A 16079-nucleotide genomic window follows, 5' to 3' on the forward strand; every position below is an offset into this window, starting at 1 on the left:
AGCCATGTACAAATTATTTGTAGCCATGTACTGACATTGTGATGTGTAGTGAGAGTAGGGACCAGGTTGAGGAGACCCTGGAGAGGTGCAGATATGCTCTAGAGAGGAGACGAATGAAGGTCAGCAGGACTAAGACAGAATATATGTGTGTGAATGAGAGGGAGGATAGAGAAATGGTGAGGCTGCAGGGAGTAGAGCTGACGAAGGTGGATGAATTTAAATACTTGGGATCAACAGTTCAGAGTAATGGTGAGTGTGAAAGAGAGGTGAAGAAGAGAGTACAGGCAGGTTGGAATGGGTGAAGAAGAGTGTCAGGAGTGATTTGTGACAGACTGATGCTAGTAAGAGTGAAAGGGAAGGTCTACAAGAGGGTAGTGAGACCAGCTATGTTATATGGGTTGGAGACAGTGGCATTGACAAAAAGGCAGGAGACAGAGCTGGAAGTGGCAGAGTTAAAGATGTTAAGATTTGCACTGTGTGTGACAAGGTTGGACAAAATTAGGAATCAGTATATTAGAGGGTCAGCTCAGGCTGGACGGTTTGGAAACAAAGTCAGAGAGGTGAGATTGCATTGGTTTGGACATGTGCTGAGGAGGGATGCTGGGTATATTGGGAAAAGGATGCTAAGGATGGAGCTGCCAGGTAAGAGGAAAAGAGGAAGGCCTAAAATTAGGTTTATGGATGTGGTGAGAGAGCACATGCAGGTGGTTGGTGTGACAGAGCAAGATGCAGTGGACAGGAAGAAATGGAAACAGATGATCTGCTGTGTCGACCCTTAATGGGAACAGCCAAAAGGGGTGAGAGATTGGCCTAATGGTTAAGGTGTTTACCTTACAGACACAAGGTGCAGGGTTTGATTCTCACATGGGGTAACTGGCTAGGCTTAAAATGACCTGAAAGGGCAGGTAGCCTAGTATGAACCTATGAAGAGAAGAAGAAGAAGAAGAAGAAGATGTGCTATGTTTATATAACTATGTTGTTATGATCTAAGTTTATGTGGAGCTTTTCTCCCCATGTCTCCACTGAAAAAGGGCCTCAGGCCAGCTGGATTGACCCGGTCAACAAATGTCAAATAATAAATAAATGTCATCTCTTGGAATTGTTTAGCAACTTGAATTTGTCCAATGCTAATTTCACATTGGTTACATTAGGCGTTGTCTCGCTGTACACAAGTATAGATCAAGGAGCTGGAATTGATTTATTCAGAATTATTTACACAAGAATACCAATGCACTACATGTTCTTATTAATACCATCTATACATTATTGGAACTAGTCTTACAAAATTTTTTTTATTTTTAAGGCAGACTTTACAAAAAAAAGTCACATGGCTGTGGAGGTCAAAGGTAGCCCCTGCTTTGCAAATATTGTAATAGCCTGGTGGGAAGAAGAATATATGAAATCAGAACATCTTTTCACCAAAGTAATTTTTTACAAAAGTACATCAATGATTTAATTTTTGTTTGGGGGAAACAAAGATGAATTTACATTGTTCCTTAGCCACTTGAATTCTAGTGCCTCTTTCTTAAAATTCACTGTGGGAGACTATGGAATGTGTGTCAGCTATTTGGACTTCCAGATACTTTTTAACAAAGATACACAGAAACCTGATAGCAAAATCTACAGGAAATCAACATCTGTCAACAAATATCTTCAGAAAAAAAGCTTGCACCCATGGCATATGAAGGAGGATCAAGGGGTAAGTCATACATTTAAGCAGACTTACAAGTAACAACAATATATATGAACAAGAATTGAACACATCTTTTTTCCTGGAACATTGATACAATGATGATCGGCTGATATGCATCAAAGAAGAAGTGTCAGTGCACAGAAAAGGAAATGCTAAGCCTATTCTGAACTATTCTGAGACAGCAACCACACTGGTAGTGGGAGACATACCAACTGACACACAAAAAAAATGATTGGTCACTAAAATGCTTTTCCCCTGCCAATAGCATGTCACATCAATCATCAAAGAAATTATGCAAGGAAATTAGAAAATCATATTCGGCAATCAAGAACTGTCAAAAATTGTCAAGTATAAACCATTGTACATGTACAAAAGCATGTGGAGAACTGTTGGAGAACAAAAGACTAATGTTTGGTAAAGGTTTTTCTTTCAATGGCACGTTCTAGTGTGGAAGATACAAGTAGTGCACGTTTATAATAAATTCTAACAAGATAAATATCACCGTTCACAATTTTGTATTTCAGCCAAAAGGAAGACACTTGCAAAATCAAGGAGATTGTTTACTGTACATAATATGAATCGTGTGAGTGTTTTTTTATTGACAAAACTATTAGAAAATTTGCAAGACATATATACAAACATAATCTTGCAACAAAAAAATAAAGATAGTAATAATTCTTTCTCCAAAAACGTGCTTCCTTTAGAAAGTTTTCCTTTAGTGTCATCAAAGCTATCAGTATGAATTTGTTCACAAGGGATATTAAGACTTGGTTAGAATGCTATGACTCATACTGGCAAATCAGACTCAACGCAGACAAATATCCAGGATTAAATGATTACATTAATATTAAATGTTTTTTGTTTGCACAAAAACTTTAATAATTATTAATTAGTTTTTTTATGAGATAATACATTGATTTGCCAAGTCCATATGTGCATTCCTTTGATTGGTTGTGTGGTAAAAAAGACATACAAATCATGAATGTTACTGGATAAAAATTTTTAACTAAGGAAGTGAATGTTAAAGTTCGTACTTTTTAACATAGGTATACATTGATAGGATGTGACTAAACATGGAAGATAATACTTTTATTTTGGTTGGTTTACTGCAGATCACATGACCTTTTGATACATTTTTAAACTGTTCAGTTTTTTAAACAGTTCAGTTTTTCAATTTTGTATGTTCTGAAGACATTCTGAATGTATTTATTAAATAGAACGTAAGTGCTAAACTTCAGCTTGAGTCCAAGGGGTCTCCTTCTTCTGGTCTGTAGAATCATTTGGTTTGCAAGGTTATTGTTGAATTCTACATCATTTTGTTTGTTTGTTCAGCTTTATAGGATGTTTCTTTGCAGCCAGCAACTTGTCTCACAGCCAGCCACATGCTCCCAGAAAGTATAATAAACTATTTAAGGTAGCCCAGTCCCATAAAGTCCTTTTTTCTAACCCAGGTCAGATCCTACAGTAATTTCTCTGTCAAAATTAGCTTTCTACAAACTCCTTACAGTGGCTAGCAGTCCTTCTGACAAGCTGAGGAAAGCATTTGATAGGTTTGGAAAGAAAGTTTATACTTCTTTTACCTTAGTCTTCAGAGTAGTCAGTTATCATTCTTGCATGTTTTCATTTTTGCTAGCTTTCTTTGAGACTATCAGAAAGTTAATTGCTGACCTCCCTTCCTCAGAGACCAAGGCATATCTGAATTCATTATTATATTCAGTCTCAGATAAGGGAACATTCTCTAAAATGTGCTTATAATGCTGATGATGTGTTTCTGGAGCAGCTGCTACTGGGTCAGTGATGAGAAGATGAGATCATCTTCCTGGCTTCACTATCATAATTTTCCAGAGGGTATCAAAGTTGAAATGCTGAATGCTCCCATGGATAAAGAGGTGTTATTTAGTCCTTCTCTGTGGAGGTCCTTAAAAGTTTTTCTGAAAGAGGAAAGTTAATTCAGGGAGTGAGTTACCCAGATTTTCCCACCCTTGTTGCAAATTTATAATGTAATCAGGTTCCTTTTTCAGGAAACAGGATAAATGTTCCCAGCAAGATGTATGCAAATACATTTTCAAAATGTAATGGCAGGGAGGTTCAAATAAAAAGGAAGATCCAAAATGTAATGGCAGGGAGGTTCAAATAAAAAGGAAGATCCAAAATGTAATGGCAGGGAGGTTCAAATAAAAAGGAAGATCCAAAATGTAATGGCAGGGAGGTTCAAATGAAAAGGAAGATCCAAAATGTAATGGCAGGGAGGTTCAAATAAAAAGGAAGATCCAAAATGTAATGGCAGGGGTTCAAATGAAAAGGAAGATCCAAAATGTAATGGCAGGGAGGTTCAAATAAAAAGGAAGATCCAAAATGTAATGGCAGGAGGTTCAAATAAAAAGGAAGATCCAAAATGTAATGGCAGGGAGGTTCAAATAAAAGGAAGATCCAAAATGTAATGGCAGGGAGGTTCAAATAAAAGGAAGATCCAAAATGTAATGGCAGGGAGGTTCAAATAAAAGGAAGATCCAAAATGTAATGGCAGGGAGGTTCAAATAAAAAGGAAGATCCAAAATGTAATGGCAGGGAGGTTCAAATAAAAAGGAAGATCCAAAATGTAATGGCAGGGAGGTTCAAATGAAAAGGAAGATCCAAAATGTAATGGCAGGGAGGTTCAAATAAAAAGGAAGATCCTCCCAAAACAAAGGACAATCTAAGAAAACAGACTGACAGTACACCCCCCCACACACGTGTTCTCCCTTCCCTATTCTGACAGTCCTGTAAAGTTTTACCAGGGTCTTGGTCTTCATTCTCCTCAGTGGCACCAGATAACATCCAATACTTGGGTCCAGAGAATCATTCAAAAAATGTTCAATGCATTGATGTTCAACAAAACTATCTTTGGTGACTCATCACGAGTCCCTGTTGGATGCCTGCTGATGGCTTTTCTTAATCAGGAGAAAGTAGAATGTTACTAGGAATGGTTTCCAATAATTTTCCAAGCAGTCTTTGGCATCTGCCAGGGAATATCTCAGACTTCTAGGTTTCATACCCCCTACTATTCTCATAATTCCATTGTCCAGACTTCAAATGATAAACACTCAGTGGTTCATCAGATCAATTTGGAACTGACATCAGCATCCCTTTCCTTTTGGATTCCAAAGTTGAAGTTGGTGAAAAAGGAGATATTGTGGTGGGGTAGTCAGTTGTCTTTCAAACTAGGTCTTCCTTTTCCCTTCCAGCCACTATTCAGTCTGTAACTACAGAAGCAGCAGACCTTGCATCAGATACTGTATTCAAAGAGGTGAACGTCCAGGGTCTTTGGAGCAAGCAAGACAAGTTAAAGTACATAAATGTCAAAGAACTGAAAGCTCTAATAAATACCATCAAATAACCATCTTTGGACTCCAAACCCCCTTATTGTAATCACAGACAGCACCACAGTGATATGGTACATAAACAGGCAGGAAGAACCAGTCTTAACCCCTTTCAGAATGGCTATTATAGCCACAAAACTAGTACCGCAACACAATATGCCCCCCCCCCCCCCCCCCACCAGACAACTTACATTTTGTCAAAGCAAAACATTATTACAGACAACCTGAGCAGGACCAGAACAGGCCATCAACAATGCAAGTGGGACCTGAGGGTCTCCCAAGAATTGGTACATTCATGCAGAATTTCTCAATAAATCTGTTTGCCTCCAGGGAAAACAGACAGCTAAAGAAATTCTGCTCCAAGACTCGTCGCTCGCTGGTCTGGAAAACAGTTACCTTTTCATTCCATTGGGTGGGAATGTTTCTGTATTTTTTTCTCCCCTTTCTTCTGATAACCTGGGTTCTTCTAAAGGTTCAGAAGGACTCCCAAAAGATTACTGTTGTCATTCACTTTTGGCCCAGGTACAATTAGTTCTCCCTTCTTTTGAAAATGGCCAAGGGCAGTTACCACAAGCTTCCTCACAGAATGGACTTACTCACAGGACAATGGTCATTTGATACATCCCAACTATCAACTTTTTCAACTGACTTCTTGGAGGACAGAATTTTAATACCTTTTAACTTGCTTTTTTTCTGAGGAAGAGGCAGGTATTAATGGAGGCATAGAAACCTACTAATAGAAAATTATATATGCATAAATGGAAAAGGTTTTCCAATTGCTACCAAAACAGGAACCAAGGCACATACTCCTTTGGTAATGCAGAATTTCTGTGAGTTATTTTCTTCTGGCCTTTCCTATTCTCCTGTCAAGATTCACTTTTGAAAAGGACTTCCAAGATGGCTGCACCCAGCTGAGAAGCTTAATTTCAGCTGCCCCTGTGGAAAAGCAGAAATTAAGAAAAAGGAGAGTAATTGAAAATGTTGTTTGGGTAAAATGCATTTGCAGACTAATAAGTATACTGCTGTGATGCCAGAAAAGATGAAATGTGAAGAATTTGAAATTAAATCAACCAGAAAAGCTAAGGAGAAAACAGTGGTTGGAAAGGACCTTGCAGCTGTTAAGTAAAAAACAGTTCAGGTTCAAGAGATGGCTTCCAGTAATTTTGAGGAATAAATAAATCAAATTTACTCAGAGGTAATTAAAATAAATGAAAACTGATTGAATATATCAACTCAAATAACAAAATACTGGAAAAAATAGAAGAAGCTTTAACTAGTAATTCAGATGAAGTGAAAAACATAGAAAAATCAGAGGTTAAAATGAAGAAAATGCTGGCTGAGTATGACACTTCTCAAGAAGAGTTGTTTGGACTGCAGGTTAGAGACTTGATATCAGAGTATAGGTAAAGAGACAGGAATCGGGGGTCCTAAGTGATTGCCCTGCTTTTGGTAGAACTTTTAGTAGAATCTAGAACAGAAGCTACTGTTAAAAGGGGATAATTAGTGGTGCATATAAAATATTCCATGATAACTATAAGAATCAATCAGCGGCAGTTAAAAATGTTTGGGAGGAGAGACTGGAAAGCAGTTTACAAAGGAACAATGGGAGGACATATGTATAGCTTCCGAGTATGCAATAGAGTCCAAAGTTTTGCTTAGAAGTATGACATAGATACTTTATACACCAAGCAGACTTCAAAGAATGTTTCCTCAGATAGATAGCCAATATTGGAAGTGTGATGAGGAAGAAACATAACTGGGAACATGGTTTTTCCCTGATTGAGTTGACAGATTTAAAACAATTCCCTACAGAATACTCTGTAACGTATTGGGTTAGCAGATAGCTGTAACTAAGGAAAAGATTCTTTTGAGCTGGGACACAGGATGTGCATTGCCTAGACATAGCAAGGCTGAGAACATGTCAGTCTGTCAAAGGCAATTTCGGTGAATGCAAAGAAACCAAAGCCTAATTCTAGGGGATGTGGGAGTGTTCCTCCATATGGAAGTGGGTGTAGGGGGGCTTGACCGCCACAAAAATTGTTTCAATGTTCTCTGAATGCTGTTTCAGTTAACTGCTTTTGGTTTATTTGCATTCATCAAAACCACCTGCTGTGGATCAATATGAATCTGCAAAGTCTTAAGTTTAATTCTGTTGACTGCCAAGAAAGCAATTATTAGAAAATGGAAATGAAGTGTTGAATATTGTTAATGAGATAAAAGAACTGGAAGTGGGACTTTTAGAAAAAGGAAGGAGCAAATACACAGAAATAAATGGTACTTATGGGAGTAATACATGCAGAATAATATTCATGAGGAGGATTGAGAATTAAAGATCATGGGCAAACTAACAAAATCAAGGTAGCCTGTCTGTTCTAAAAATTTCCTCAGTAGCTGCTTACCTCAGCTTTAAATTTGCATTCTCACTTTTCTTTTGAGGAAGATCTCTTCCAAAAAATGCCCTCCATAGCCATAACATGCTCCGCCCTCATTGATTACTCTGCAGGAAGTTCTGCTTCCTTGCTGACATACAAGACGAACCAAATACACTTGTAGAACTCAGGTTTATTGCTTGAAAATCGACCAAGTACTACTCCCAAACAGTGGGCATCATCAGAGTACAATGTCACTCATAAAATTCTCAGTTTAAATAGGTGCATCAATAAATAATTATTCAATTAGTTAATTAATTAAGCACTTCTATTTGATGCTGAGACACTGTAAAATCATGATAAAAATACTAACTAAAAATTACAAAATACTACATACTAGTATACAATTAAAAATACAACCTGATTTAAATACTTTAGTTAGTTCAATAATTTATTAATACTTAATATAATAATAAATAATTTACACACAATAAAATGAAATGAAATAAAACACACAATGCACAAATAATAAAAACCTGAAAAGGTGTAAAATGAAAAATGTGTATAATAAGCTGTATAACTCTAAAACCTATAAGAATAGCGATTTGTATTTAAGTACACTGGCTATAGAAGTACAGTCATTAATACCTGGGTATGTGTTGGCATTAAATCTAAGCTGCCACAAACATTCCTTAACCTCTAATAGTGTTTTTTCATCACCACCCTTATTGCTGTTAAAAGGTATTCTAGCAATAACAAAAAATAGAAACCTTTTAAAATTATCGCATCTTGTGCTGTGTAAATACAATGCACTGGTATCCTTCTTCTTTTTAATGTCCCTAACATGTTCACCTATTCGGTCTTTTAGCATCCTAATGGTTTTCCCAACATAATATGCCGGACATGTAGAGCAGGTAGCAAGGTATATTACCATTTTTGTTTTGCAATTACAATGTCCCGGGCATCTGATGGTTTTACCATAGTTAGAACTACTACATATGGACCATCATTAATGAATCTACAGAAATGACAAAACCCACATTTACCCATCTTAGACCTAACATATGTATCCATACTCTGTGTTGATTCAAAATACTCTTTCAGATTCATGCCTCTACTGTATGTAATTTTGGCAAACCAGAATATCAGTGTATTCACCCTGGTTCATGAATACACTAGACCAACAATCCCTTACAGCATTTTCTATCTTCATGGATGTATCATTATAAGGGATGACTAGAATGTCATTACCAAATGGTGGTCTGTTTGTACTAGTGGTGTTAGGAAGACCAAATTTAATAATAGGTTGGTAAACATGATTTCTATTGATCCGTATCTCATTACTGATATTGTTGATCAGCTCACTCGGATATCCTCTATCAGAAAACATGCTGGACAAGATTTTCATTTCATCAAGGAAAACTACATCTTCACTGATAATTCTGGATAATCTTACCATCTGTCCTTTGACCAAATTCTTCCTTTGATGGTAAGGGTGACAACTATCGAAATGTAAATATGAATTGGACCTATGAATATTGGTATGTAACGTGTCATTGTTTTTATACAATAAAATATCAAGATATTCACAATGATTGTCAACCATCTTACTAGTAAAACTCAGGAAAGTTGTTGTAGTATTCAGGAATGATTCAAACTCAGTAAATCTTTCTTTAGTACCCTTCCAAAAAATGAGAATGTCGTCCAAAACCTCAAGTATAAAGCCACATCATCCCAGAAACATGAGGAAAAATCGCTTGTGTCTCCCAAAATGCTAACACCATATTGATATATTGCTACACCCATTTTTGTCTGAAATATTCAGGAACATGAAATTATTTTCAAGGACTAGTTCCATTAGTTCCGTAATGAATCTACATTTATCACTACTAAATGTACCAAACTTGAGTAGGCTCGCTTCAAACATCTCCAAACCTTGCTTGTGTGGTATAGCAGTGAAAAGACTCACAATATCAATAGTCACCATAAAAAAACCCTGGTTTATTCCACTAGGCCTAGTTCTAATTTTGTCCAGACAGTGCCATGAATCCTTAACATGATCCAGATTATGTAAAACATCCTTACAGTGAAAATCAATAAATGAAGCCATAGCCTCAGTTTTGGATCCTCTGGCTGAAACAATGGGTCTAAATGGTGGGTCATGAATGCTTTTATGTATTTTTGGAATACCAAAGATGGATGGAGTAATAGGATGTTCCACATTGAGAAAATTGTACTCATCCCTAGTAATAACTCCATCCATTAAGTATTCATACATGATCCAGTCCAATTTGGTGTATGCTCTATTCATTTCATGTCTTGACACCTTTTCATATGTATTATTGTCATTTAACATAGTTGTAATTTTGTTAAAGTAGTCCTCCTTGTTCATTACAACTACACCCCCACCCTTGTCGGGTTTCATAACCCTATATTTGTCTGTTGTTGTAAGTTCTTTTAAACAAAATTTCTCAGCCATAGTAAGGTTATATGCTGTAATTCTTTCTTTTTGAGTGTCACATAACCTCTCAAATACATGGATAATAGGATTCTGTGGGGGTATAAATGTACTCTGCCTCAACTCTGATAGTTGTCACCCTTACCATCAAAGGAAGAATTTGGTCAAAGGACAGATGGTAAGATTATCCAGAATTATCAGTGAAGATATAGTTTTCCTTGATGAAATGAAAATCTTGTCCAGCATGTTTTCTGATAGAGGATATCCGAGTGAGCTGATCAACAATATCAGTAATGAGATACGGATCAATAGAAATCATGTTTACCAACCTATTATTAAATTTGGTCTTCCTAACACCACTAGTACAAACAGACCACCATTTGGTAATGACATTCTAGTCATCCCTTATAATGATACATCCATGAAGATAGAAAATGCTGTAAGGGATTGTTGGTCTAGTGTATTCATGAACCAGGGTGAATACACTGATATTCTGTGTTTGCCAAAAATTACATACAGTAGAGGCATGAATCTGAAAGAGTATTTTGAATCAACACAGAGTATGGATACATATGTTAGGTCTAAGATGGGTAAATGTGGGTTTTGTCATTTCTGTAGATTCATTAATGATGGTCCATATGTAGTAGTTCCTAACTATGGTAAAACCATCAGATGCCCGGGACATTGTAATTGCAAAAAAAAATGGTAATATACCTTGCTACCTGCTCTACATGTCCGGCATATTATGTTGGGAAAACCATTAGGATGCTAAAAGACCGAATAGGTGAACATGTTAGGGACATTAAAAAGAAGAAGGATACCAGTGCATTGTATTTACACAGCACAAGATGCGATAATTTTAAAAGGTTTCTATTTTTTGTTATTGATAGAATACCTTTTAACAGCAATAAGGGTGGTGATGAAAAAACACTATTAGAGGTTAAGGAATGTTTGTGGCAGCTTAGATTTAATGCCAACACATACCCTGGTATTAATGACTGTATTTCTATAGCCAGTGTACTTAAATACAAATCGCTATTCTTGTAGGTTTTAGAGTTATACAGCTTATTATACACATTTTTCATTTTACACCTTTTCAGATTTTTATTATTTGTGCATTGTGTGTTTTATTTCATTTCATTTTATTTTATTTCATTTTATTTTATTGTGTGTAAATTATTTATTATTATATTAAGTATTAATAAATTATTGAACTAACTAAAGTATTTAAATCAGGTTGTATTTTTAATTGTATACTAGTATGTAGTATTTTGTAATTTTTAGTTAGTATTTTTATCATGATTTTACAGTGTCTCAGCATCAAATAGAAGTGCTTAATTAATTAACTAATTGAATAATTATTTATTGATGCACCTATTTAAACTGAGAATTTTATGAGTGACATTGTACTCTGATGATGCCCACTGTTTGGGAGAAAGCGCTTAGTACTTGGTCGATTTTCAAGCAATAAACCTGAGTTCTACAAGTGTATTTGGTTCGTCTTGTATGTTTTACAAGTCAATTACGTTTATCTTGGATTTCCTTGCTGACATGCTGATATCACGTTGGGTTCAGCAGAGTCCATTACCTAGTTAGTGAGAGGGAGTAAGGCATACAGAGAGAGATTTTCAGACTGGGACAGTTTTACTTATAGTTTTTGTCTAATATTCAGCTTTAAGATTATTTACATCTTGTTGGTTAATCCGGTCTTCAAACCCCCATGCAATCTGTGTTCATTTTATATGGAAACAAATATGAAGGCTGGTTCTGTTTCACTGTCACACAAGAACATCACATGCAGCCCAAAGTCCGTAATTCTTAATAGCTTCTGATTTTACTTAATGTCACTGAATATTACCTTTCAACTGTACGTTATTTTTCTAGAATGCCCTTGACTATACCTCATATTTTTAGCCTGTCTACCCCTCATAAAACTTTCAATTTTCTAGTAAATCACTGAGAATTGCAGTCTGACACTAATGCTAGATATTAGAATTTCATAGCTTATAATTAATTTTGTTCAGGAAATACATGCTGATGCAAAAACTGTTCCATTAATAAACGGATATACTACACTAAACCCATTTGCTAAATTAATCTGATATTTGCTTAGAAAAAACAGAGGAACAAGGCTTAGTCTATAGTGTAGGAAGTATTACAACTTTATTTGCATCATCAGAATGAGAAGTGTGATAAAGCAAACACAGGAAGTAATACCCTCCTAAGTCAATGGAGACAGGAAGTAATACCATCATAAGTCAATGGAGAGTCAAAGTTGTGAGCAGGAAATAATATTAAAATGAAACAGCAGAACATCCAGCAAATTGGATTTGCATTGCAGAAAGACATCCTGTTATCCCTAGAAGACTGCAGGTAAGTGCAAAAAATTGTTGCACATTATCTTTAAGGGAAGGCAGGAACTGAGCAATTTATGTAAAAAAAATGTAGTGTATAATGTATGTAAATGGAAAAATGTTTATATGGTTTATTTTGTTTTCTATTAATGTATGTGTGCCAAACGGGGGGGGGGGGCTGAAATTTATTGGCGAAAACTGGCAAAAGAAACAAGGTTTTGGGAGCAAATAACTAGAGAAGGAAAGGTAATATAATGGGATGAGACCAAGAAGACATTTAGATTGCAGGCTAAAGACTGTCTTCCCTAACAGGGATTGCTATCAGAGTACAGGTAAAGAGAAAGGGATAGGGGAACCTTAAGTGAAAGACCTGCTCTTGAGGAGAGTTTTTAGTCAAATTTAGAACAGAAGCTGCTGTTAAACAATGATAATTAGTAGAGCATATAAAATATTGCATGTTAACTATAAGAATTAATCAGAGGAGGTTAGAGAAGTTTAAAGAGAAAGACTGGAAGAACAATTTACAAAGGGAACTATGTACGGCTCCCAAGTATGCAAGAGCGTCTGGAAAGTTTAGGATCTTTGCTTGGATGTGTTTGCATAGGTATTTTTTTATACCCCAACCAGACTTCAAATAATTTTTCCTCAGGTAGATAGCAAATGTTAAATGTGTGATGGAGAAGAAAGAGGTAACTAGGAACATGTGTTTTTGGAGTGTAATGAGATGGCAGATTTTAAAAATTTCCTACAGAGAATTCTGCCAGAACTATTGGGTAAGCAAATGGCTGTACGTAAGGATATGATTTTTTTTTTGAGCTGGGGCACAGAATCTGAATTGTCTTAGATATAGTAAGGACTTATTAAGTACAATTTTGCTGGCTGCCAAAGAAGCAATTGCACGAAAATGGAAATCAAAGTCTAATCCAACCGTATTGGAAGTATTGAATATTATAAAAGAGATAAAAGAAATGGAAGAGGAAGCTTTAGAAAAGGGAAGGAGCAAATTACATAGAAATAAATGGAAACTGTGGGAACAATACATGCAGAATTACATTCAGAAGGAGGAGTGCGGTTTAAGTGAAGGCAGGAATTGAACAATTTATTTAATGTTAGACTGATGATAATTACAAAGAAAGAAAAGATATGAGATGTATAATATATGTAATTAAAAAAAATGTTAATATGGTTTATATTATTTTCTGTTTTTGCCTATGTCTTAAGTGATAATTTAGTATTTAGTAAAGATGCTTTAAAAAAGAAGTAATACATTTAAAAATGTATGTGTGCCTATGTCTTCAGTGATATTTTAATGTAGTTATTTAAACAAAAGAACACATAAATAAAGAATCACCCATCTCTGATTTTCTGCCCTTAGCTCCCTCTTTCTATCCTACTTCAAATAAAACATGTTTTGAAAGCAGTTTTACATATCTGGCCACCTAAAAGACAGATGACGCATTCTTGGGATCTTAATTTTGTATTGGAAACACTTTTTACTTTTGAACTCATGAGGCTGATTTGAAGTTCTTATCTCAGAAAACAGTGCTATCCAATCTTCTAACTTCTACAAGAAGCAAATCTGATGTACAAGCTCTCATGGTTATTAATCCCTGTTTCAGTTTGCAAAACAATAGAGTAACTTTGAGAACAAACCTTTCCTTTATGACTTTGATTGTTTCAAAGTTTACATACATGAGCCATGCAATGCAGTTCCCTGTTTTCTTCCCAGAAACTAAAGATAATAGGGAAAGAATTTTACAGACCCTGGATGCCCACAGGCATCTTATGTACTACAGTGATTTGACAAAAACCTTCGGGGCTTCTGGTCAACTGCTTATTTCCTATGAAGGTAAGAAAAGGAAGCAATCATTGACAAAACAGCAAGACACTTTTAGGCAAAGGCTCACTCTACAAGGGGTCTGACTACTTCTGTGACAGTTTGGAAAGTGGTTGACTCTAGAAATATACTAGAGCAGCAACTTGGGCATGTGTACACACATTTACAAAGCACTACAAACTACATTCCTTCTCTAAGTCCAGAGCAGGCTTTGCTCGGATTATTCTCCAAGGGCTTCTGGACTCTGATCCTTCTTCCTTCTTCATTTCTTTCCAGCCTCTCATATCCATCCCAAATGGCTTAGATTACTGCAACAGTGATCTAATGATAACATAGCACAGTCGTTCAAGTAAATATACCTTAACTGCAGATATTTGAATAGATCACTGTTGAGTAGTCACACCCTCCCTCCCTCCATTATCTTCTTTCTGCTGTTTGTATGTCAGGATGCGTAATATTTATTATTACTATTCCTGTCTGGTAAGACTCTAACTTCTCTCTTCTAAGCAAGAAAGTTCTGAACTTTTGGCAACATTTCTACTGATTTTATATTGCTGTGCATGAGCTGTACAGTAGCTGGACACATGGAAGTTGCCCTAAAACTTTGGAAGCTGGCAAGATACCCCATATAGCTTAGCCTACTGCCATAGTGACCTATTCAAACATTTATTATTATGGAAAGTTTACTTACACAACTGTACTTTTACAGTAATAAATGGGTACCAGAAGGAATCTGTGTGACCTAATAGAGTATGTTACAGGATAATTTCTCTGTTTAAAATGACCTTTGGCTTTTTAATGCTTTGTGATTTCCATCAACAGCTGGAGAAGAATCAGGCTTTCTTAGCTTCCTTAAAGGAGACCTGATTTTGCTAGACCAAGATACAGGGGAACAAGTGATGAATTCTGGCTGGGCACATGGAGTGAATGAAAGAACCAAACAAAAAGGAGACTTCCCAACTGATTGCGTTTATGTGCTACCAACAGTCGCTGCACCGCCTGCAGAAATTGTGGTAAGTGTTTTGCAACTACGGAATGATGCTTGTGAAAATTGAAAGAGCAGGCTTGTTTGGACTTCTGGGCTTGAAGTATGTTATTTACCACAGTTTATTTCTGAATTGCATAACACTGTATAAAATTTAAAAATCACAGCTTCTGAGATTTTTTTGGTTAGCTCCAACCAATTAAGGACTGTAACAGGGCAAATTGGAAGGGAACTAATCTTTGTACACATAGACATAGCTAGGCATCCAGGCATAGACCATGTACTTTGCAGTTTAGACATTTTAAAAATAATTGATTTATTTTAAGCAGTACAGTGTACTAGAATTTAAACTAAACAATGGCATATGCATTATGGTTATTATTTTGTTACATGGCTTCTTTTAGAATACCTGCCTGGCTAAGTGAATTTCTTGCTTAAGCCTATCATTTCTGGAGCATTTATTTTCCAAGAACATGGACTGTTCGTCTTTTTGGGACTGGAGATTGACTTAACTTATAGAGTGGGGGAGGCTGCATTCTGGAAGCTGGCATACAATTCGAAAAATTATGGTTATTCCCCCTCTTTGAACACATACAGGTTTGTTTAGCTTGACCAGATAAAACCAAGTATGCTCAATTACCATACGGCTTAATGTCAGCTTCAAATTCAGGTGGAAATATTTGCAAAGAGAATGTAGCTTGCAGTAGCTTAATAAGGTCTCTGTCGGCTCCAAAATCCAGGTTCGGTCCAGACCTCCATACTGTCTGTGAAGTTTTACAAACATTCCGCGTGCTTGCATGGGTTTTCTCTAACTCCCAGGAACATGCTAGTTTGTTGCATTTACCTTTTCTCTTGTGGCTGAAATCACAGTTGAAAATAATCAGAAAAGAAAAAGAAAAACCTGCGTAAAAATAAATAAAAAATAATATTAATAAATGTTATACAAATTTTTGTATTATACTGCTGATGACAAAAAGCAATTTACAAAGTTAAAACGTGGATGAAAAGTGGAATTATACTTAGA

The 16079-nt window shown here is 36.0% G+C and overlaps 1 protein-coding gene across 1 annotated transcript in view; it reads left to right on the forward strand.

Annotated features, from left to right (window-relative positions):
- MYO7A (myosin VIIA) overlaps positions 1–16079 on the forward strand; it is a 1588820-nt gene that overhangs the window by 1169530 nt on the left and 403211 nt on the right. The window contains exon 36 of the mRNA XM_044073349.1: positions 14893–15083. Within this exon, the coding sequence (XP_043929284.1) occupies positions 14893–15083 (191 nt within the window). The remainder of the gene's footprint in view (positions 1–14892; positions 15084–16079) is intronic.

Source organism: Protopterus annectens, chromosome 5.part1 (assembly GCF_019279795.1).
Source record: "Protopterus annectens isolate FY-2018-M chromosome 5.part1, PAN1.0, whole genome shotgun sequence".
NCBI lineage: Eukaryota > Metazoa > Chordata > Ceratodontiformes > Protopteridae > Protopterus > Protopterus annectens.